The 26167-nt window shown below is 38.6% G+C and overlaps 1 protein-coding gene across 1 annotated transcript in view; it reads right to left on the bottom strand.

The window, feature by feature from the left end:
* Positions 1–25259, bottom strand: part of SLCO3A1 (solute carrier organic anion transporter family member 3A1) — a 115411-nt gene extending 90152 nt beyond the window's left edge. Inside the window, exons 1-2 of the mRNA XM_089485718.1 lie at positions 25089–25259; positions 12201–12666 (exon numbers count right to left, since the gene is read on the bottom strand). Of these exons, the coding sequence (XP_089341844.1) occupies positions 12201–12666; positions 25089–25259 (637 nt within the window). The remainder of the gene's footprint in view (positions 1–12200; positions 12667–25088) is intronic.
* Positions 25260–26167: the final 908 nt, after the last annotated feature.

The following is a 26167-nucleotide window of genomic DNA, read 5'->3' as shown; positions in this document are numbered from 1 at the left end:
AACAGCTACAGCAATTAACAGATATGGGAAAGGATGAACTTGACGGACTCATGTCTTTTTTTCAGCCTATGTAACTATGTTTGTAACCCCAGGAAAGATACCTGACGACAATTTTTGACAGTGTGACCATTTAGCAACAAGTACAAAATAAAAAGTGTTTACACAAACAGAAGCAGCATAGGTTTTTAGCTGCTATCTCCCTGCTCTTCAGGGAACAAAATGGCCTACCTCACCCTACTGCAGGGGCGTAGTTAAATATACTCAAGTAGTAGACGCAGGTAAAAAAGTGTAGGGACTCTCAGACTGGAATCCTCACCTGCTACATGTAAGAAACTTTAAATTAATAATCTGAATACAAAGTATATAAAGGAATATGGACACCCTTCATCACTTTTCTTTTTCCCAATATCCCTTGTTGCAATGCATATATATATATATATATATATATATATATATATATATATATATATAAACAGGGCATGGCAAGTAGTATATAACAATTAGACTTACAGAAACAGGCGAGGAGTGCCTTGCTTAAACAAGCTTACACTCTAGAGATATATATATAAGATATATACATTTATTCATACACACATTGGCTTAGACATGAGTAATGGCCTTATACAGTACAATAATCCACCACAGTTGCTTTTGTTCAGCTCACATGAACACCAAACTTACTTACTTTGCCAAAAAACGGATATAGATGTATAAAGTTTATTTTTAAAAAAGCTGTTGAAAGCTTAGATGACTTACATCTCAGGTACCAATATGGTAATATCCAATATTGTCTTTCATTTTAATTTAAAAAAACAATTAATAGAGACTTTTACCCTGCAATTGTCATTCACGCCAATATTACTTTTCCGGTATATTTATTTCAGCTGGGATCAAGATCCTGATCTCAAACAGTAAGGCTAGGTTTCCACTTGGGTTTTTGTCCTGCGTTATTTTCTTGATGAAAAACGCCAAGAAAACTGCCACTGCATTTACCTGCGTTTTGTTTTTTTCTGGAGCTTTTTCTGGCGTTTTAGCCTTTCTGTGGAAATTGCTTTTTTGACCTTAGGCAGTTTTTCCAGCTTTTACACGTTGGAATTTTCACCCAGCTAAAAGGGATTAGGATAAATGGCAAGTATCTGCCCCCTCCTGATGTCATTTCCTTGGTAGAGTTCTACTTAAACTCGCCCCGGCGGACCCTTTTGTCTCTTTTCTGTGGTTTGTAAGGCATGCTTTATTCCGAATGTCTGCTCTGCTAGGAAGATTGGCCCCAAATGATGGTGCAAATTGTTTGCTGTTGCTTTTGGCACGCAGGATCCAGTTGGTTTGTTTGTAATGGCATGTTTGTTCCAAATGGTGTAAAATTCAATATGAACTTTGTTTTGTGTGAAACTGTTTGTTTCCAGCCAATTTCTCGTAGGACACACAGATACTGGGTCCATCCTCTGCATTGTAACTGTGGAAAAAAACACCATAAAAAATGCCAAGGCAAAACCCACATGGCTTTTTCATGGCGTTTTTTCTCTCCCATAGACTTCTATTGGAGAAAACCGCCAAGATTTCCTTGCAAAAAACGCCAGAGTGTCAACATGCTGCAATTTTGAAAAACTGCCACAGAGCCCAAAAAAGCAGAAAAATGCCAAAGAGGACTGAAAAAACGCCAAACAGAAAAACACCAAGTGGATATGGCATTGTGCGATTTCAGCTAACATCTGGCCGCAGCGTTTTTTCACTTATAAAACGCCGTGTGGCTGAATTGGCGTTATTATGGGCGTTTTTGCAAAAAAAAAACCCAAGTGGAAACCTAGCCTAAGGCTGACCACCAAAATGATATTTACTGGTTCACCATTACTTATTATGCTAAGAGCTAGAGATAATCAAACACAATGCATTGCTTCCAAGTGTAGAATGAAAGCCACAATTTACTGCCAGCCATAAGTTACCTGAAAGACATATGGCGAACAATAAAATGAATGACTGGCACACTGATGAAGATCATTCGATTTAAATGGTTTTCTGCTGCAGGCACAGATTTCTATCAGGACTCAGCAAGTCTGCAGATGTGAGTAATTATCCCATACATACGGTGATTTGATAATTTTGGGCACAGGATTTAAAGATTAAAAAAAGCCTATTATATATATTTATTGATTGTGAGATCATTGACTAATTTTGTAAACTGAAATGTAAATAATAAAAATGGCTGTATATAAAGATATTCCAACACACATAGTAAGGCCAAAGGGGATTGTGCAGTAATTCAGCTTCACTTTGAATAGTCACATGTGCATTTCACAGGATCTATTCGTATTTAAGATTCTACAAAGTACAGATTGGGGGCTCAATTCAATGACCTGACTGTCTTACACATGGTATGAACGTAACAATTCAATGTCACAGACAACCATCTGCAAAAATCCACGCTGGCAGCTCGCGTAATTATACCACAAAGGAAAAAATACAAAAAAATTGGAGCGCACCGTTGGCACGGAAAATCTCCATCACAGCCAATCCTAGGATGGAGAACTTGTAAGAACCTTTTCATGTAACCTACATAAGCGCCTGCAATTTTGTAATGATGTTTGTTGAGCTACATCAAAGGAGAACCCCTGAAGGGTTTAATATGCCCCCAGGAAGGGTGACCTGACTGTGATTGGATGGGACATAAGCCAACAGCATACGGGCGAAAAGGCCTTGGTGGATAGTCAGGTGGGCTGGGCTCACCAAATGTCAGGAAGAGATGATATTATTAGAGTGGCCCACTAGGAGAATCCCATGTCTGAATTTTTGGACAAAAAATTTGTCCCATTCTCCCTCTTTCTTTTTAGATTTGGAGCTTGACGGTTTTCAGTTACGAATTTTATCCCGGCATAGTGCAGTAGTAGGACATCTTTGGTCTGGCCCTGTTTGTGGTGATGGCAGTTTGTAGCCAGTGGCTTCAGCGAACAAAAACATGTCAGCAGTACACTTATGCTAGGGTTGGTTAGGTTAATTTTGTTGTGACATATTAAATTTTCCAGTGGAAATTGTATTTATACAATTTTGGTCTATGTGTTTTTAATGGTCAAGGGCTAAGAGTAAGAGGATATTTATAGAGGGAAAGAGACAGAGTTGACACCGGGAGTATTTGACTGGATATAAGAGGAGAGTGTTGCACAATAAATGATGCAGACTAAACCTTTGTACATTTTACAAAGACTGCATCCATAAACATGTTTTTATTTAAACATATTACACATTTTAAAATATAATTTTAAAGCCGTGTGACTGCCATTTTGTTGCTTTAATTCTTACCACATGCTTAAACTAGCATTATGTTCCCTATTTATTACTTCATCCACTCCAAGAAACTTTCTTTTTATATGTCCAAACACATTGGAGATCAGAGAGAGAGAGAAAATATAAAAATAAATACAAATTACAAAATAAATATATTTCTAAACTCAGGGTCAATAGTAGAATGTATTTAGCAGGCTTTTTCATTAGCTGTTGTAGTAAATTAGAGGATATTATCAAAATAATGGTATCTAAAGAGCCATTCTTGTCCTAAAAACTAGATGATTTGTATGGGTACTCTAAATGAGAAAGAAGAAGCTAAACACAAACACTGCACAATTTTCATGAAATGTACAAAAAAACCCCAAAAAACTGCTCTGTCCTTAAGGGGTTAAGAAATATATGGAAATAAAAAATGTCAAAAAAGCCCCCAGCCCTCAAGTGGGTATGCCAGGTATGAACCTTTTGTGGACTACAATGTCTATCACCCTAATCAGCATCCTGGCTGAGAGTAATAGGAATTGTAGTCCACAAACGCTCAGATGGGCTTTAGAAATAAATATATATAAATATGAGCATTTCATTATTTAATTTTGTTATTGGGGAGGGATTTGACAGGTTGGAGGGCACTCGTTCTTGACGAATATTTGAACCCTGAATGATGTATGCCAACAAACTAATCCAACTAATCCAACATGCAGGTACAGTTATTTTTTATTTTTTATACACCTCTTAATACTGTATAAGTATGGCTGTTAACAAGGCACTAACCGCTAACAGTTACTCCCCTGAGACCAGAACGTCACATTTAAGTATAAACTGGAGGCTTCCATACTACACATATAAGTCTACCACCGCTGAGGCTCAGTGCTTGTTCGGGCGTAAGGCTATCCCGTGCACCGGAAGCCATCCTATGCTTTGACTGGCTTTTTATTCATCGTTTCATACGAAGTTCCATGCTGTCACTATAAGTTTTAAGCGATATGACATCACCAGATACTCAATACAGTAAGCCAACATGACTGAGTCACTTCAGTTGATTAGACTGCCTTTTTGCAGGACACAGCTCCAGAAGCAGCCTATCCCATGTAAGTAGGGTGAGTTGTGAGGCATGAGTCTGTTCATAACATGGAAACATTTTTCACATCCTTTGTCCTTCATTGAATCCACTATAATATTGTCCACTTTACCCATAATATGTATAGCATGTTAACAAAAAAAAGTCTACAGGGAGTATCTTCATTTACCCACACTCATTCAGCTAGGTGGCAGTTAATAGGCCACTGTCACGTAAAGTAATTCACTCCAGTAATGACATTTATCTTAAGCACATTAAGAGTAAATGCGTGTGGTATGACCAGCTGTGCATTTTGTGGCATCCCCTCTTTTGATCTGTCATGCTTTTGAAACCCTCAATAAATGTTGCGTTAAAAAAACATTCTTTTTTTTTAATTCAAGCTTAACATTCCCATTATAGTAACACTCCAATGCTGCTTAAAGGTCATTTACATCACCAAAACTGCTGGCGACTATAATACACTGTATTGGCCAACCCAGCAAAGAATGTAACAACAGCTGGAAACAACTTTACTCGCACAGTCTTTCCATTTTCCCACTAATCTATCTAAGATATTCAAGGATACACACAGATCTCTAGAACAAATAACTAAATGTTTCTTATTATTCACCACGTGAAAAATCTGCATGTTATAAACAAGCAGACACATATTAGCCTGTAGAAATTGCTTAAATGATTTTAGATATATATTATATGGTATAGCTTTATCAATAATTCTCATCATATATTTACATTTACATTTACCACTGCATGTAAAATTGTATCTAAAATCATGGAAATTCAAGAAAACATGGATATACATGGATAAGGTACATGGATTATCCTGTATACCTTGATAATTTTAAAATTAATTCATTGTCTCCTCTATGATGTCAAGCTGTTCAGACCCTGAGGCAGCAAAGCAGCCCTAAATCATGATGCTGCCTCCACCATACTTCAATATTGGGATGATGTTTTCACGTTGTGCTGCATGTTCTTCCTGAACAATGTAACCTTAGTTTTATCAGTTCACAAAACTTTTCCCCAGTAGCGTTGTGGAGTGTCAAGGTGCTCTTAAACTGGAGAGCAACAGCTTTCTTCATGGTGTCCTGTCATAGACTTCACATCTTTTCAATTTTTTGCATATCTTAGACTCATGAACAGCGATGTTAACCAGTTTCAATGATTCATTCATGCCTTTAGCAGTCACTCTATGGTTCTTTTTTACCTCATTAACCCCTTCGCGACCTTTGCCGGTTCAGGACCGTCATGACAAGAAGGTCACTAAATGACCTTTGACGGTCCTGAACCGTCAAAAAATTAAATAAGCTTAGAAAGTGATCAACGATCACTTTCTTCGCTTAAACGGCGTTACTGTAATGCCTCGATGTCGAGGCATTCAGTAACGCCAAGATCGGCATCGGGGGCCATGTCTGGCCCCTCCCCGGGGCGTCAACAGCCGCCATACATTGTATGGCGGCGGACGCCCGTTTTAAAAGCGTTTAGGAGGCGATCAACGATCGCCTCCTAAACTTAAATGGTGTCGCTGGAATGCCTCGATCAGGAGGCATCCAGTGACACCAAACACTTACCTGGGGATGGACTGTGACCGCTCCGGAGAGCGGTCACAGCCGCAGCTGCCGGTGATCTTCGCCATCAGCAAGATGGCGGCGGCCTGGGAAAAAAAACAATAAAGAAGACCCTCTAGAGAACTCTGGCTCCACTTGCAGGTTGAATACAGGTACTGCATTCAACCAAGCAAGTCAATGGAACCCAGCTTTCTAATCACTATGTGATTAGTAAAATATTAAAAAAATAAAAAAAAAATGGAAAAAAAAAATAAAAAATGTGCTAACATTTTAAAATAATTATGCAGTGATGTCACTAGATGAACCATCCAGTACCAGCAAAATGTGTAAAAAAAATATAAAAAAAGTATTAAAAAAATATAAAATAAAAAAATAAAGTTTATTATTTTGAGCAAGTGCTAAAATTTCTCAAAAATCTCAACAAAGAGTTAAAATAAAAGCACTTCAAATACCCAAGGGGTGTCTAATATATAAAAAAAATGGCTGATGGGGTAAATTGGAGTGGCCGAGCTCAAAGATAGGGCATAGGTACAGACTGACCAAAATGGAGAAAAAAAGCGCACTTCCCAAATGTGGCATTTTAAATCTCAAACAACCCTACAAACCCATGCATGTGGGGTATCGCTGTACTCAGGAGATGTTCCTGAACACATATTGGGGGGTTGTTTGACAGTGACATATACCAGGACCTGTATATCTATAACTAAAGTACAATTTGTGTGAAAAAAAAATGTCAAACTTTGTAATAGTAATTTTTTTTAAAGTGTAGTTCTATAATTGGTGCATGGAAAGGGTTAAAATAACAGCATTTGGAATACCCTGGGGTATCTAGTTTTCAAAAATATATGGTTTGAATGGGTTAAATTGAGTTAACAAGCTTCAAAGATATTCCAAAGAGGAGATGGAGGCAGAATGAACAAATGACCACCTGGATTACGCATGCCCCAAAAGTAGCCTTTTACCAGCCAAACAATCTGACAAACCCATGCATGTGGGGTATCGCTGTACTCAGGAGATGTTCCTGAACACATATTGGGGGGTTGTTTGACAGTGACATATACCAGGACCTGTATATCTATAACTAAAGTACAATTTGTGTGAAAAAAAAATAAAAAAAATTACTATTACAAAGTTTGACAAAGTGTAGTTCTATAATTGGTGCATGGAAAGGGTTAAAATAACAGCATTTGGAATACCCTGGGGTGTCTAGTTTTCAAAAATATATGGTTTGAATGGGTTAAATTGAGTTAACCGGCTTCAAAGATATTCCAAAGAGGCGATGGAGGCAGACTGACCAGATTTGTTAAAAAAGATTTGGAAATCATAAAACGCTGCTTGTACTTATTGCCCTATAACTTACAAAAAACAGCAAAAAAACATAAAAACATTGGGTATTTCTAAACTCAGGACAAGTAGTAGAATCTATTTAGCTAGTTTTTTTTCTTGCTTTTTTAGGTGAGTAAAAGATTTTTCAAATAAAAGTCATAAAATGTGTTTTTTTTCAATTTTTCACCATGTTTTTTTTATTTTTTTTATAGTAAATAAGATGATACAATCAAAATAATGGTATCTGAAGAAATCCCATCTTGTCCTGAAAAAAACAATATATAACTTATGTGGGTACACTAAATGGGTGAGGAGAAAATTACAGCTGAACACAAGCACCACAAAAGTGTCAAAACAGCCTCGGTCCCACAGGGTACAAAACGAAAAATGAGCCCGGTCCTTAAGGGGTTAAGCATTTCTTTTTGTGTGCTTGGAGTCATCTTGGCTAGGCGCCCACTTCTAGGGAGAGTAGCCACAGTACTAAATCTTCTCCATTTATAAATAATTTGTCTAACTGTAGACTGATGAATATATAAACTCTTGAATTTTAATTTGTAACCCTTTCTAGCTTTATGCAAATCAAGAATTCTTAATTGTAGTTCTTCATCATCAGAAGCAACAACAGCAGCAGGTGCTTCTTGAAAATAGCAAATTCTAAACATTGAGTGCTTTTTATGTCAAAGTAGCTCTAAAACATAACTCCAATCCAGTTTCATTTATTGGACTCCATGTTTCCTAACGCCTGACTTCAGTTTCTTTTTCAGCCTCACACACTTTTTCCAACCCATACTGTGAATGCTTCTATGATGTATTCAATATAGACAAGAATGCAATCATTTATGTGTTATTAGTTAACACAGATTGTGTCTGTTTATTATTTTAACTTATATGAATATCATATAATATTTAGAATGTATACGTAAATGCGTATATTTAGAACACTATGTAAACCTATAGTAGATTCTTCTTTTAAGGACGTCCCTGTCTGTAGGAAAGAAAGTTACTACCACAACGCTTAGAATCATAGTTAGGGAACATTGCGGTAAAATAAAATATTGTTGCTATTGAAAATAATGTCATTGAAATTTCAGGAAAAAAATAACTGAAAAGGTTCTCTCTGTGCTGAAAAAGAAAATCACCAAATAAAACACACCATATGTTTTACAAAACAAAAAATATGAAAGTATCAGCAGGAATCAGTTTGCAACAGTGTTTATTGTATTTTTAGTGCATGGAAGCAGCGTGGGGCTACACAGACTTACCATCATTATGTAATTTATGGATCCTCACTTCTGCTTGTACGGTACTTTACATGCCCCCCTGAGAAGTAAATGGCTTCTTCTTTGATGTTATGCCTTATGAAGGGCAGATAATTTTGCCGACGGAGGTTATTAGATCTTAGTTTATCTCTTTAGCGGTGGTGTTGAAACACATAATAGGCCAAAGCCCACTCATCTACCAACAAGTTTATATAAAAAGTAGCAGCTTACTGCAATTTCATCAAAATACCGATAATAATGAGAGACAATCACATTTTGGCCAACATACACACACATTCTTCATACAGAATACATGGAGCAATTTTCCTGTTAAAAATGCAAATAAAATCCAATTTCTCTGTATTTTACTTTTCCTTTACCTAGTAATGTCATTTATCATTCGTTTATTATCATTCTACAGGTGATTATGATATTATTATTTTCTCTTTTTTGCATCTAATTAAATATGAACTAAAGGAGACTTGGAGACATTGCGTTTATAAGAGAGAATTTTTGTACAATTGTTCCAATATAGTGTCTATGTAGCGCATATAGGTGATTAAACATTTCCTAAATTATATTCAGTTATGTCTTTTATATCCTGGGTTAAATACTAGACTTGTGCATTCGTCTTCGGGCGAACATGAAAACGAACACGAAGAGTGCGTTTTCGCGTTCGTTCCGAAGACACGCCGAAGAGAAGACAGTGGCGGTAAAACGTAGGCGAAGACCAGTCTTCCCCCCTTCTAACTTACCTTGGCATTGCGGCAGTTCACAGAAGTGGAAATCCGCAGCCAATTGGTTGATGCCAGAGGAAGACCCTGCAGGTGACCAATAGGTTCACTCGCACGGCATTTGTAACCCCTGACAGCGAACCTATGGATTTCCGCTCCCATTAACCCCTTTGATGCTGCGTTAGATAACGGGAGCGGAAATCCGTAGGTTAAAGGGCCATGCAAACGACCAATAGGCTCACTCGCACGGCCCCTTAACCCCTTAAGGTGCAACAAGTGCACCAGGAGCCTAAAAGTCTGTACGAGCGACCAACAGAGTCGCTCGTACAGACTTTAAAAACCCCAATGCTGCAACTTACCCTGCAGACCCCACTGGTCTCCCTGTTCTATCAGTTAAATGTCCGTACGAGCGACTTTATTGGTAGACATTTAACTGATAGAACAGGGAGACCAGTGGGATCTGCAGGGTAAGTTACGGCACCAGGAGTTTAACAGTCTGTACGAGCGACCCTATTGGTCGCCAGCAGGGGGCTCGTCTACCATCAACCCCCCAGGTATTTTTTTTTACAGAGGCTATTTTATTTACACTGCCCTTAGACACTGCCTTTGCACACACCTGCCCATGAACACACATATACACATACACTGCCCTTACACACGACTGCCCATACACGCTGCCTTTACAGACACCTGCCCATTACACACATACACTGCCCTTACAAACCCCTGCCTTTACAAATACCTGCCCATAAACACGCATATACACATACACTGCACTTACACACGACTGCCGATATACACTGCCTTTACACATACCTGCCCATAAACACACATAGGCTGCCCTTACATGCTGCCTTTACACACACCTGCCCATGAACACACATATACACATACACTACCCTTACACACGACTGCCCACACACACTGCCTTTACACACACCTGTCCATTAACATTCATATACACATACACTGCCCATAAACACACCTGCCCATAAACACATATATACACATACACTGCCTTTACACACACCAGCAATGCAATAATTAAAGCTTGAAATCCTATAGCAAGATGCCTGGTATTGCAAAATCTGTGCTTGGATTAACACTTTCACCATGCTTATAGTGATACTTCCCAACAGTCCAAGTTTCTGTGGGACAGTCAAGTTTTTCAACCCCTGCCCCAGATAGCTGTCCAACTACGGGCAGTAAGGATCATGTACCGGTTGGGGAGATCTGTTTTCAGTTAAACACCACAAGGTAGTGGTAGGGTAGACAAGTGATCATGCCTTTGACTTCATCCAGTTCCAGTACCACCAAATTCGAGTGTTGGTCCCAACCCTCTATGCCTACCGCCACATGCCTCAACACAGCTCCGACATCTGTATTGTGGGGGTATGTTATATTTTACCAAATTACAGTAACTTGTAACCCTGCTAATACACAGATCAATCTTGTAACTAAGCTTCATCTCAATATTCCATTCTCCTAACTTAACAAGTAACAGCAACAAAAAGAGCACATCACTAAATTGGACAATATTTGGCGTTCAGCCTCCTGCTGCATTACATGAAGCTTTCAGAGCCATATTAATTGTTTCATTCTATAGGGAGCAATTCTTATTAATAATTCCAAATGATGGAAATTACTCTCACTCTGCACTATGCAAGAGGACGCAGCATGTGGCATAGAAATAGATCTCACAAAGGAATACATCAATTTGAATGATTTTCTGTACTGTTTTACCACTGCTACTTTTTTACAATTAGTGACTCATCAACATGGACTGTTTTCTCAATTCACAACTTTGAACATGTGAAAATCATCGCATTACACATATCAACAGTACATTTTAGGGTTTGGTACCAATGTTAAAAATCCCCACCCAGGTAAACATTGTGATATTGACAAAACAAAACAAACTTGGGAACTATCTTTTTTTCTGTTTTGTATTGGACTTTTGTTGTAAAGTTTGAGAAGCCGTTCCTACGCACTTGTATAGTGGGGTGAGTCACATATACGCTACTGTTAAAAGGTTTTGGGTCACTTAGAATTGTCCTTGTTCTGACAATATTTACATATGTGTGACTCAAATGTAAAAAGCAAATGTTGTTCATTAAAATAACATCAAATGGATCAGAAATACAGTGTAGACAATGATTTCTAATGGGATATCTTCAGAGGCGTACAGAGGCCCTTTACCAGCAACCATCACTCCTGTGTTCCAATGGCACGTTGTGTACGCTAATGCAAGTTTAAAAGGCTAATTAATCATTAGAACAACCATTTTGCAATTATGTTACACAATTAGAAATGTCCCTGTTTTCCAAAAAAAGGCCACAAACTTTTGAACGGTAGTGTACATAATAAACCTTGAGCGCTGCAGCTGTGTCGATTTTGTGTTTGGATGTTGACAATAAACTAGTTAACAAAGCCCATACATATATTATGAATGAGATCCAAATATTTACAAAGCTAAAAATAAGATACCCAGGAAGGAAACAGCATCAACAGAGCTCTAATCATTCCTAATAGGGGGAAAAGGGGATTTTATTACACAAAAAAATATTTGTATTAGTGACCTTAGTAAACCTAACAGGCCTAGAGACAACACCCTCGAGACTCAGTTAGACAACTGGTCTCTGTAGTTGTTAACTATAGTGGAATATATCTCTGGCCACATCCTCTTAACCATTCCCAGCAAATGTATTACGCAGCTGGTTATGAAAAAGCATGAAGGGACTGAGAATGAAAATCAGCAGCGAGAGTGATATGCATGGCTGCACGGTGCACTTTTGTGCTGTATGCAGCCACATGTATATCCACCCAGTGGTCACACACTAAAGAATGGGATCAGCCACAGGCGCAGCAATAAAGCTACATGGTTGGTGCCATTTGCTAGTGTATTCAACGGCGGGAGCTATAAATCGAAAACCTTTTTGTGGTATTAAAGTTTTTACTGTACCTATGTAGAGAGAGGAATCTTTCCGTCTGACATGGTCATCAATGTAGGAAACTCCAAGTGGTTGCACAGGAGTAGCTCCAATTCCAAGAAGAACTTGGGCTCCAATCAGAAGTAAATACATCATATTGGTGGTAGCTGTATTCCTGCAGATAATATCCGGATCAGGTGCTTCTGCATTCGAAGTACCATTAACAGCACAAAAGTCTCTTCCTTCTGCTCCCCATCGAATATCTCCTGCTTCATACTCATATTGGTGAGTCAGAAATTCGGGCAGCGCTGACAAAAAAGCTCCAAGAGCCATAACTATACCTCCACACCCTATTAAACGAGGTCTGTGTCCCCTGGCTCCAAAGTAGCTCACAAACAGAATAAGAGCAAGGTTACCAATTTCAAAGCTGCTGGCAATCACTCCGACATCTGTGCTTTGCAGGTTAAACCTTCGTTCCAAGGTTGTCAATACACTAACCTACAAAGAAAAAGAGATCTTAGTACAGGTCCACTCAGGTTCACAAACATGACTTACTCTTAAACCACTGGAGGTTAGAATATACTGTTAATGTTTTCTAAAAGCCACCAGTATATAAAAATAATTAATTTTAATTGCTGAAGCAATCAACTGTTTTTGTTTTTGACATTTTATCAGTGGTGACAATAAAAATCGACAAACAGCAGCAAGTTACATGGGTACAGGAATTGGGTGGTTGAGAACAAATTGCACTCCCCTCATAATTGTTCCAAGGTGGTAAATGGCTTTGTGGATACACATATGCCCTCCCTCACACTCTTATTTCCTTAAGCAAATACATATATGTTCCTTCACATACACTGGAACTGGGTGAACTGAACCCCCCCCCCCAGGCTGGTTCAGCATTATATTGTTTATATTTTAAATTATTTTTAATTAAAGATCAATTTAAGCTCATGGCAAATCATGATGCAATATTTAAATTTATATTTTGTGTTAAGGACTGAGATTAAACAACGACCTACTTATTTTCAAACCTACCCTGCTGCGCCAATAATATTGGTCAGGTTACTCATTTTTTCAGAACTTAAGAAGTCTCATTGAAGCTCGGTTGATGACTACCCTCTGTTCATACCTGAAAACTTGCCAGGTTGGACCCAGAGTCTCCAGGTTAAATGTTGCTTCCTCTGGACTCTTTTCTCCTTTTTCTGCAAAGGAGTGGCATTAAGTCATACCCACCTCTCCTCCTACTAGATGTATTTAATGACATTTAGGCATAGTCCTGCCCCTTTGCATGGCTACCCATGCCGACACAGCCAGTTGGCCCTGCCTACACACCCGCCTCTCTTGAAGCCATATACAGTGGATATAAAAAGTCTACACACCACTGTTGTCAAATGTCAGGTTCTTGTGATTTTAAAGAAAGAGACAAAGATAAATCATGTCAGAACTTTTTCCACCTTTAATGTGACCTATGACTTGAACAATTCACTTGAAAAATCTCCAAGCTGAAATCTTCGAGGGAAAAAAAAAATCACAATAACCTGGTTGCATAAGTGTGCACACCCTTAAACTAATACTTTGTTGAAGAACCTTTTGATTTTATTACAGCAATCAGTCTTTTTGGGTAGGAGTCTATTAGCATGGCACATCTTGAGGGTGGCAATATATATGCCTACTCTTCTTTGCAAAAAGGCTTCAAATCTGTCAGATTGCGAGGACATCTCCTGTGCACAGCCCTCTTCAGATCACCCCACAGATGTTCTATTGGATTAAGGTCTGGGCTCTGGCTGGGCCATTCCAAAACGTTAATCTTCTTCTGGTGAAGCCATGCTTTTGTGCTTTGGGTTGTTGTCGTGCTGAAAGGTGAACTTCCTCCTCATCTTCAGCTTCTAACGGACGCCTGAAGATTTTGTGCCAAAATTGCCTGGTATTTGGAACTGTTAATAATTCCCTCCAACCTGACTAAGGCCCCGGTTCCAGCTGAAGAAAAACAGCCCCAAAGCATGATGCTGCCACCACCATGCTTTACTGTGGGTATGGTGTTCTTTGGGTTACTGTGCAGTTTTGTTTTTGTGCCAAACATACCTTTTGGAATTATGGCCAAAAAAGTTCAACGTTGGTTTCATCAGACATAACACATTTTCCCACATGCTTTTGGTGTTTGATGTTTGTTTTTGCAAACTTCAGCCGGGCTTGGATGTTTTTCTTTGTAAGAAAAGGCTTCCATCTTGCCACCCTACCGCATAGCCCATTCATATGAAGAATACGGGAGATTGTTGTCACATGTAGCACACAGCCAGTACTTGGCAGAAATTCCTGCAGTTCCTTTAATGTTGCAGTAGGCCTCTGGTAAGCCTCCTTGACCAGTTTTCTTCTGGTCTTTTCATCAATTCTGGAGGGACGTCCAGTTCTTGGTAATGTCTCTGTTGCGCCATATTTTCTCCACTTGATGATGACTGTCTATACTGTGTTCCATGGTATATCTAATGCTTTGGAAATTATTTTGTACCCTTCTCCTGACTGATATCTTTCAACAATGAGATCCCTCTGATGCTTTGGAAGCTCTCTGGGGACCATGGCTTTTGCTTTGCAATCCATCCAAGCACAAACCAGGTAAATCCTACTAGAACAGCTGAACTTTATTTGTGATTAATCAGAGTCAGTTTTAATGATGGCAGGTGTGTAATGACTTCTGTTTAACATGAGTTTGAATGTGATTGGTTAATTCTGAACGTTACAGCCCCAGTTATAAGAGGGTGTGCACACTTATGCACACAGGCTATTGTGAGTTTTGTTATGTTTTGCAACCGAATTGTTTACGTTATAGGTCACATTAAAGGTGGAAACATTTCCGACATGATTTATCTTTGTCTCATTCTTTAAAATCACAAAAACCTGGCATTTTACCTGGGGTGTGTAGACTTTTTATATCCACTGTACAATCCATCTGGAAAAAGGTTCAGCCAATGCAGATCATTCACAAATTACATGCACAGCAGCCAAAGTGAAGCAGCTTTACCTTGTGCTGCTTTTGCAAAATGAGCATTTTGACAAGTTGCTTGTTTAACGTTCCTGATGGTTGCTTGGCTTTCAGGCAAAACTTATGCAATTTGCAACAGATGCAAATGCTAACAGCAGGCACATACACAGGCTGCAGAAAAAAGAGGATTACAAAGTTGCAGGTGTACATCGCCTAATTTGTTCACATACACAAAGAACATAGCTTTATTATAGCCACTGCAGAATTGCAAAGGCCAGTAATAAGAATGTCAGGAAATTATTTTGCACATTACTAGTTGATCTCAGCGCCGACTAAATAATAATGTGTGGTATGGAACTAAATGATTATGCCGATAGACAAAAAAAAAATCTTTAATCACCCTAGTATTGGCTTTTATTTAATATTTTCCCCTTACACAGGTTACTGTCTTGCATTTTTCCCTTATGGTTATATTACTAGGATGTTCAGGTCCATATGGGGAAATTATTTTAACAAGAGCTAAGTAAGCAACACACACCAGCCAGCTTGCTGAATCATGTACCTCCTTCCCACAGCACGAAGGGCATGGACGCTGGAGGAAGGCACAACGCTGCAGAGAAACCACTGATCCAATCATTGCGATACGCAGGTAAACGGCATTGAGATAATTAATAATGCAGATCTATTTAAGTGTGCAGGCGGTTCACCACAAATGAACATCTACCTGCATACAGTCCACACAGAGAAACTGAGAAGTCATTATACCACTGCAGTGAGACATTAACTGTTTTATTAATATAGTTCAGTGTACAACAATCAAAACCTATTCAAACTATTTATTTTCTATCCTATCCTATTTAACAATATTAAATTTCTTTGAATAGTATGTGCTGGGTATGTGCTGAATTCTTGTTTTGCTTTGGATAGGAAGATTTAACCCCTTCAGGACCGGCGTCCTCGTACTGCGTCTTCCCTTGAAGACCGCAGTTTTTTTTAAATATTTTAATTCCGTGCTCGTGATTCGCTTAAAATCGATCACGTTCACGGAATTGAGGGGGAGTGGCTGATATGGACAGTAGCAGCCGCCCCTCGCGATCCCAGCGTCCATAACGACGCTGGATCGCGCATCATCGATGACGTACCTGGTACGTCCCGGTCTGGCGGTGACGTATGACCAGGAAGTACCAGGTACGTCCCGGTCCTGAAGGGGTTAAAAGGCAATGAATGAAATCACAAAACAATGTATTTAGAGATGTCAATAGAAAAAAAAGAAAATTGAAAGGGAGACAATTAGAATTACCTTGCTGTTCTATGCTGGGAGTAGTCTCTTAGGAGTGAGTTATCTTTAACGTCTGTGGTTCTTATCTAATTCAATATTTAGCCCAAGAATAATATAACCTTGCTTTTACGTATTTTCTTATTTGTTTAGCTAGGTTTTTGAAAGACCTACAAAATTGCACAACTTTTGCCAGCAGATTAAATTGTGATTATGCGCTAGTTTCTTCTACTGACGTTAGCAGCCACCTAATATCTGTGAACAATGGCATTTTGCTGATTAGCATACATTATCCATTTGAACAAGGCTGCGGTTTATGGAAGTTAATACAGTGCCTCCCATTTTCACTGCAGTACATAATAGTATCCTACAGGTCTATCAACGCTCTGTGATTTTTAAAATGATCAATTTTCCAGAAAAAAAAGAAATAGTGCCATAGAAAAAAAATGATTATACCATTTTCTCTAGAGTGTTACTTTCGCATCATTATTGAGATTTATTATAATACCATTTTGTTAACCTCTTTTTTTGCGCATTGATAGGGTTAATGGTAATGTCTGTTAGACAGAAATCCATTCTTGATAATGACGGTATACAAAAATTTACAAAAGCAGCAGCTGTTCTGTCAGTTACTCTAAATTTTGCTGACCTTAAAAAGGCTTGCTTTTTTTATTTGCATGACAGTTTGCAACATTTGCTTAGGGTGTTTTCTTTCCGGTAAAGGCTACAGTATCTTTATAGAAAGCACTTTGTTTCATACATTACTTGTGTTTTGTGTTGTCAGGCAGAAACAAAATAGTTGCTTTTTAAAAAAAACAAATGATTCCATGCAAATTCATGGAATCATTTTTTTTTTTTAAAAAGCAACTATTTTGTTTCTGCCTGACAACACAAAACACAAGTAATGTATGAAACAAAGTTGGGCAGGGGAAAACAAATATGTCCATCTGTCTGTAGACACTGATTGGCAATGACTGATAGACCCCTGTATCGCTCAAGGAATCACCTATAGTCTACGGCATATAAGAAACTGTGGCGTGGGCCAAGTATCCCATTATGGAACATTGAAGCTACCATTTACATCTTTCAATGCAACTTTTCAGCACAAAAGATAAAAAAACTATGGTCTACTCGAACCACATTTCCCTAACAGACTTCCCAAGCATTTTAATGCACACTGGCAAGCCCGGACAACAAATACAAGGGGTATAGAGAAAGATACGTAAAACACAAAGGATATCAGATGGTACAGATTATGCAAGTGATAGCATTCCAGAGACAACTGCCTATTTTGCCCAATTTTCAAGCAGAATAATAAAACTTAAATTGGGCATCATTTGCAAAGAGGAAAAGAACATAGAGACAGTTTATAGAGACATTTTTACTAAAGGTCAAGTTGAGTAACCAAGTTGAATAGCTAAGGCCAGCTGGCATTTAATGAAGCAACTATCATCTTTACTAAAGTCAACTTGACCGGCAACCTGATTACGTACAACCAGCATCATTCTTGGTATCCAAACTTAGCTGTTAACTCCAACTTAACAGTGTTCTACAGGCTAAGTGCCACTCAACACCTTCTATTGAGATGGCAATTTGCTGTTTGATTTAGGTTCCTGAATGCTGTCTTCAGTCACGCCTTACAGCTTGGACTTTGATGAATAAACTAGTCTACGTTGTACTAACATTTTTAACCTGTTTCGCAGTTAACAAGTCATTTGTAAGAATTTATATGAACAAAATTGCATTAATGTTTATTATAATAAGGCACAATAAAATCTCTCGACTCCCTGTTACATCACGAGTTAAAACTATTTAAAAGAGACAAACAGTCTAAAACTTGAGGGCGCAAAAAGTTTCAAAATAACTGAAATATTTTTGTGCTAGTTTATGTTTGTGTTAACCCTTTAATCTTTTAAATATAGGTTTGGATTGTGTTTGAAAGATTGTCATATACCATACAAATATATTCTCCCTGCAACCACAAACAATTCAAATAATGTTATTATTATCATATAAAACATTATTAGAATCTTGAATTTAGTGACCTGTTAATCTCTAGTAACCATAACAGTAGGACCTGGTGGTTGTCTAATAGATACCATAACCAAAAGGCCCAGAGGTGGTGAACAGGATGGCACATTTCATGTTTTTCTAGGTAAAGAACAGAGCACATGAAATGATTTTGCCATCTGCCACAATGAAATAAATAGCAGTCTGCCAGCGATGCCCATTAATAGCATATTACTGTTTTAATGGCTAGCCTATTTATATTCATATGTCAAACTTAGTAAGAGGAGCATACAGCAGTGCAAGCTGAATGCGCCCATGGCTTCATCTTTCTAAAGGAAGTTACTTTTTTATCATACCAGCAATACATATAAATCCATACGGCAACATATACATATATAATATGAGCAACTGGGTCAAATGCTTCTAAAAATTGTGCCCCCACAAATAGTCAAAAGTATTTGTAATAAAACTAAAATAAGCTTGAGTCTGTTGGACTGTTGGATTCCAGACTGTGTTGCAGATTTATTTTGTAAGCAAGGGAGCTGTCTGAGTTTGGATTAAAGTTGGCACATATTTTGTATACTCTGGTTTCTCATCTTTAAGTAAAAATGATAATTAACTAGTTAGATTTATAGGTGCTATAACATGAACACATCAGTGTTAATGTTAATGAGGTTCTGCTCAAAGTAGCCTATGATCATTACATTGCATCTCGATTAAGATGTCCAATTTAATTTACGTACGTTAAATTATCTTCAGCCACACTCTGTAGCCAACATTGCATTTGAATAACAAAATTGTAGTCCAATCGCTAGCTGATTAGTACTTTAACTTGTGCTAAAGTTGGGTGTTTCTACTCATGTCTAAAAACCCTGGAAAATAATCACCCATCTCGGAACAGGTATGGTCTCTGGTTTCTTGGCGACTGATGAGCATTGAAGGCTTGAAGCATCTTGGATTCCCTTTTTTTTTTCTTGACAATCGGTTTGGCCCAAAATGATTGTTCTATTAAAGATTATTAAGAAGAAGACCTAATTGACTGTTGTTTCAGTTTCATATCTGCCAAATGCATTGTTGCCTTATCCATTAGCGGAATCTAATTTCCTCTAGAATATATAAATAAATCAATAAAAGATATTTTAGGTTTATCCAGTTACTATTACATACACTTTCCATAAATGTCTTTTGAAAGGGTAGTGAACTCCTAATATTTTGCTTGGATTTTTACAACATATAATTACCTAATGAACTCCCCTAATATTTTTAAAATTGTAAGCAGCATTTTCTAAGAAACTATTCTTGGGTACCCCTACTGATTTTACAGTATTCACTGAATAATGACAGCTGGTTAAGAGAACCATGTTATCCCACATTACTCATATATACGCATAGTCGTCTGAGCAATAATTGTTTTCATGTATACCATTTAAAAAGAAAAATAATAACTCTGTCATGACTAACATAATGTATGATATATCCACTAGATTTTCATGGACTTTAGTATAGTTGTTGCCAATAAATTAACAAGAGTACAAGCTTGAAAAATAAGACCATCTGTTTGATAAAATGCTGCTGTATGACTAAATCAGTAAATTTAATTAATCAATGAACTAGGAAGCATTTGTTGACTGGATCTACAGACACAGTAAATACACCAGCCATGTTCTAGCCATTTATAAACAAATTAAAAGCTGTGATGACCAGAGAGGTCTTTAAAATTTGCCCAACATTTGTTATACACGTTTTTAGTAATTGGGTTTTAATTGCTCCTTAAAAACATTCAAATTTGGTTGCATTTTATTTTAAAAAAAGCTTATTTGTGTGTGTACAGTTGTTCGGAGTAAGTAATGAACTTTTAAATCTTTGTAGTAGTAAAGTGTAAAGGTGTAAAAATGTGCATTATATTCTATTGTTTTACTGCAGGAGTTGATCTTCATCTCACCACTGTAGTCTTTAGAAATTTTAGAAAATATCCCTTGCTCTCTATTCTAGTATTCCTTATGTTAAATTTACATAGTTAATTCTTCCCAATCCTACTCCATATTCCCTGCAATAAGCAAACTTTAAATTCTTTACTCCATGCTAGATAATAATATCCTGGTAGGTGAGTTGCCACTGAATTGACAAATAATGAAAACAATACAATAAAACAATAAAAAAATAGGTAGTGGAATCGGTGAGAAAACACCACTGGTTTTCACATTTAGTAATTTACCCCACAATGGTTCTTTAAAAATTACGACTTCTGTTTGCACTTACAATTTCTTGATAGGTTTGTATGAAGTATGATTTCCTGTGATTTGCTTAAGGATTTTTCATTTTTTTCATTTGTGATCATAAGCAGATCTCAGCATAATAGTTCCTATGTTAACTACTGAATAATCATAGTGCCAAGTATCCCAAATGACTGCTCTTCAGACCACTGTACTGAAAAATCCTTCTTTCACTGTGCAGCAAGCATTGCGTATGTGCCATAAGGTCACAAGTGGGTAGCCAAAGCATGACATTAAGCGGCCAGCACATAACTTGGCATTGTCCACCCATCTGGTACTGGCTGACCGAATGTTGGCAACTATGAATTTGCTGGGAAACTCTTCCAAAATCAGCCAATTTACTATCTCACTGTCAATATTTTTCAGCAAGATCTACTGAATATGTTTCAATATAGCTTAGCAGGAACCTTTATAGCTTTGAATTTAGTTTTAAGCTGTGTTCCCCTGAAAACAATAGCTTTGGCATGCACAGAATGAACAAAAAAACAACATTTTTCTTAAACTAATCTGTTAACATGTTTGTGGAATAAGAGCTGACAAATATTAAAACTAAGAAATGAAAAGTTACAAAGAGGCATAAGTAAGATGAAAAGCAGGGCTCAGGGACACCTCTGTCAGGCCTGCGTAATTTTTTTTGCCGTGTGATGGCGACGTGTACTTTTTTAGTAAAATCGATTCAAGAATGTATGACAATAGTAATGGGACGACACTAACTAGTTCCAAGGCCAACTTGGCCCTTCTTGTTACAGAAACCCGCAAATGTGCCTCGGCACCTCAGACATCACTAGTTGCTCATCTGACAGGAAAATTACAGTAACTTAATTGCATCTGCATCAAGTTATTATTTATTGATTTATACAGCGCCATTTTAAGCTTTGGGGAACCATTTCTTTGGGGCGTTTACTTTCTCAGATGTTTCCTCTGCAATCCTTGCGTGTACCTCCCCTCCAGCAAAGAATGGGTTAATTAGATGACATATCTGTGTGAAATGGCCTAGCCCTAGATGAATGCAAATCTAATGTCATCTAATATCCTAATGGTATTATGGTTGAAACAGTTGGGCCATTAAATATTTAACTGTTTGAATAAAATATTTATATATTTAAGGGTATATATATCATGTGGTAGCATTACTGTTTAGTATCCATTAATACACCTGGAGTTCAAACACTCCATGTTACTGAAAGATTAACACGTGTTAATAAAAAAGCAACCTGGGCGCTTGTGGGGAGATCCTGATACCCTGAGCTGATGGTGGAGTGGGTTTCAGGTGGGGACCACCAATCAGGCTGGTTTGGCTTAGTGATACATACAGCAGCTGCCTGATGATGTACAGTATATGCGCAGCTGCATTCTATGTTTTTATACGCACTTGAGTATGGGGGGCTGATGGCTAGGGACCAGGGCCGGCCGAAGACTTAACGCCGCCTGGGGCGAAGTTTAAAATGCCGCCCCCCGCCGACGCCGGGGGGGGGGCGGCATTATCTACCCGCCCCCACCGGTATTTACCCTTAAACAGTCCTGCGGCGAGTCTCCCTGTGCTGCCACGGTGCCGGCTTGTAATGCTGAGCGCCGGAAATTCACGTCACTTCCGGCGCTCTGCATTACAAGCCGGCACAGAGACCGAACAGGGAAACTCGCCGCAGAGGAGAGAGAGGGGCGCCGAGCGGGTAAGCGAAAACCACTCGGTGCCCCTCTCTCCTCCGCTTTAAAAAAAACAAAAAAAAAACCGCTTGGGGCGGCAAAGTGCCGCCCCTTCTGAAGTGCCGCCCCTTCTGAAGTGCCGCCTGGGGCAATTGCCCCAGTCGGCTCCATTGTAGGGCCGGCCCTGCTAGGGACCCACCAGGCATTTGCCAGGAGCGTCAGATGGCCAGTTCGGGGCCTTCACACACAAAATCAGAGAATGACAGGCAAAGTCAAATGTCATGGAGCACCTTAAGTCGCATACCCACTGGCCGAGTAACAGGAAGGTCAGATTTAAACCAAAATATGTATTTCGTCTTTCTTAAACTATTGTGTGAAATATATTTTGGTTTAAATTTCCAAAACTTGGATTATAATAGGATTTAATGGTTTTCACGACATTTGCCATCTCTGTCAAAATATAAAGGATCAAACTACTTTTGCACAGTGTCTGCTTATTCATATTGATTGCTCAGCATGATATTGTTATGCAGTCGTTTCCCAGTTTGCCTTTGTAATGTGACACATTCACTTATTTTTGTAAATATTTGTTTATATTAAACATTTAGCTGCAATTACACAATAGAAATGAATGTACTAATTTAATGCTAAATATGTTTGAGTTTATTAGAAGATCAGTGGTCACTTATAGCTGCAAACATGTTGTATAAGGCTTGTATAATGAACTAAACTTAATGTGAGTAGGAAATCGTCTATCAACATGTATTTAACAGAAACAGACACCGAACATGCCATCTGGTCTAAATGTCCTCTTTTCTGACACAAAATATATTAATTGTATATTTGATGTAATACTGCTATAATTATTGTAATATTGGGATGCTCCTGTATTAGACATTGTGACATGAATGTTTGTCCTTCATTGTGAATTTCTTTGACAAAATGCATTGTTTATTGAATCTTTAATCTCTAGCACACAAGAGCTGCTTGCATAATTATTAAAAACCCATTTTTACATTTAGGGCAAAACATCGGGATTTGAGTCTGGAAATAACAAACATCTGACAAGCACTTATTAGCTCTTATATTGTAGGGTATTGTCCTGCAGATGACTTTCTTACTCTTTTTTGACTGTAAGTTACAGCAAAAGCCTTCCTATCCAGCAGCCACTGCCAGGGCCAGCTTCGCCATATAGCCCTATAGCCATATAGCAAGAGATGCTTTTATTTCTGGGATGATTACTACTAAAAGTAGTTAATGTGGGGTAAAATGATGTATTTACATGATTTCATTCAGAAACCCAATTTGTGCTGTTTAACACACTTTTTTTGGCATGTAGAACACTGACGGTACATAGTTTTTGGGAGCTCCTGGAAAAAAGCAGAAGAAATAGAGACATATGGGTTTGTATGAATATACATGCAAGTGGGTCTCCAGGCATAAGTCACCAGGACACTAAAGTAAAAACCCAGGGACAAGGTATGGCCATTGATGTTGCATTTTTACATGACTTGCTACCTTCACCTTTGAAGATCTCAGCGCAGCCCCTGCTCAGGTAAGGAGCAATGGGTGCAGCATCTTACACTATCAGATAACTTTACTGTTCCTTAACTAGTAAAAGATGTTTTGCATACACCATGTGTCACCATCTCCCTGGGGTCTGAGGCTGCCTGAGCAGTAAAACGCAAACACAGGCTTCTGTGACAAGGGAATATAAATTATATTACATTATATTTGTTTATATTGCGCCAGTGGGTTCTGTAGCGCTGTCACAAACATTTACAAACTGGTACAAAGGGAGAAGAGGGACCTGCTCTTGCAAGCTTGCAATTTAACTCTTTGCATGCTGTTCCTGACATAAACTGAGCTCACTGCAGTGCAATGAACCGCTTCAAACCCTCAGCAACAATAAAAAAAAATAAGTAACCATCATATATGTGTATTCTTCGTACCAGACAAACACACATGTCCACTTACACTGACAGGGTTAAAAAAATACAACATAACCTTGACTATGGGTTTCCAACTACTGTAGCCTGACATTGATAGGAATTGCAGTTCCCAGCAGTTAGAATGCCATTGGTTTAATATCCAGCCCACTAGCAATCGCCTGCAATGTGATCATCCCATCATTTCATAATGATGGGTCTTGCAGTCCCCTAGCACCAACCTCGCCAGTGGGTGACTACAATTCCAGTCATCCATTGGATGATGGTAGTCCCCAGCACCTGTACTATACTAAGCCATTAGCACTGAATGTGTGGCATATAACATTAAATGATGTTACTACAACATAGTAAAGCCTCTATCATTCTCCAGCACACTATTGTGTGCAGCTGAACAAATCAATAACTACAGTAAGCTAATTAGTGTATAAAATATATAATATATATTATAATATATATATATATATATAACCGGCCTCACAGGCTTGACAGGCGATTGCTGTAATGTACTCCACTACTGTCTCGACTGCAAAGCTGGCTGCAGCTCGTTCTTTATAAACGACATGTTGCTAGCATAGCCCATTGCGGTGCATGCTGGCACAGAACCCAATGTTATGCGTCTTGAGACAGTTTCACAGTTTCAAGCCCCCTGCCTCGTACCTGACGGGAGGGGAAAGTCACCTGCTGGCCGCGGTGACCCGAACACACAGTATTAAGTGCCCACAAAGCATGACCTGACCTCACTTGGGTGCACCTGGCTCTCCAGCGGCTCCTAAGTTAAAGTCACTCACCAGGTAAGCTCCTACAGTGCCTTGTGCTAGCATCAGTGCGCACTCCGACACCAGGAAGATCTTGATGTTTAAAAAGCACGATGCCTTCTTTTTCTTCTTTTTCCTCTGTGTTTCATCTCCTTGTACATCTCCGCTCCTTCCACTTGAGCTCCTTGTTTTTTTGCCCTGCATCACCTCCTCTAAGGATGCCCCTGATCTTTCTTCGCCTTGTCCTCACCGTCTTCAAATAAAAAAGGGCTCAAGCAAGCAAAAGCTCCTGGTTGTCTCCTTGGTGTTAATGGACTGAAGCTATTGCTGCTGCTGCTGCTGCCTGTTCCACACTCCTCCTCCACCTCCTCCTCCTTTGCAATCACAAGAGCTTAAAAAGAGCCAACACAAGAGACTGCATCTTCTGCAGCTTTTCCCAGTTCCTTGAATCCAAGAAAAAAAAACAATAAGAAGGAACCTGCGGCTGTGACTAGGAGAGTGCGAGAGAAGCAGCTTCTAGATAACATACACACAGCATTCCTGGGCAAATGGCTGCAGGCCACACTTGCCTGCTCCTATTATTAACAGAAAGCTCTCATAGCTGACCTCTAGTGGATGTGATTGTCGCAGATGGTACAAATGACATTTTAACACAGTATGGTGAGCTCATATCTTCCATTCTGAAGATGAGAATGGTGCAATATGCGTGAGACTTACTGGGAATTCTAGAGGTTACCATGTGCTTTGACTATCCCAAAGAGTGCAGCTTATAGGAACAACGATCTTGACATTTATCAAAGTACCTTGCAGTACTGTAATGTATTCTGCTACAGTTTTTTTAAAGGTTGGGACAGAGCTTCTAATTATTATACCTTTGAACTCAATTTGCTTGCCGTAGTTCAAAAAGAAGAGACCTCTGAGATCCGGACAGCTCATGTAACTTTACACATTTTTCTGCATTGACTCAATAAAAGGTACCATATTAAATCTGAGACTCAGTTTTGTCTTACGCTAATACAGCTGTAACAATTTTTTTAAACACAAAAACACAAAAAAATTAAATGAGACTTTCTTTGGTGTCTGTATAATACATCATTTATTTTGGAGATTGA

The sequence above is a fragment of the Sceloporus occidentalis genome, unplaced genomic scaffold, assembly GCF_023333645.1.
Source record: "Sceloporus occidentalis isolate IW3139 unplaced genomic scaffold, rSceOcc1.0.p SCAF_26, whole genome shotgun sequence".
Lineage (NCBI taxonomy): Eukaryota > Metazoa > Chordata > Lepidosauria > Squamata > Phrynosomatidae > Sceloporus > Sceloporus occidentalis.
Note: the sequence above shows the minus strand (reverse complement) of the source record. Positions and strands in the feature narration are given on the sequence as shown.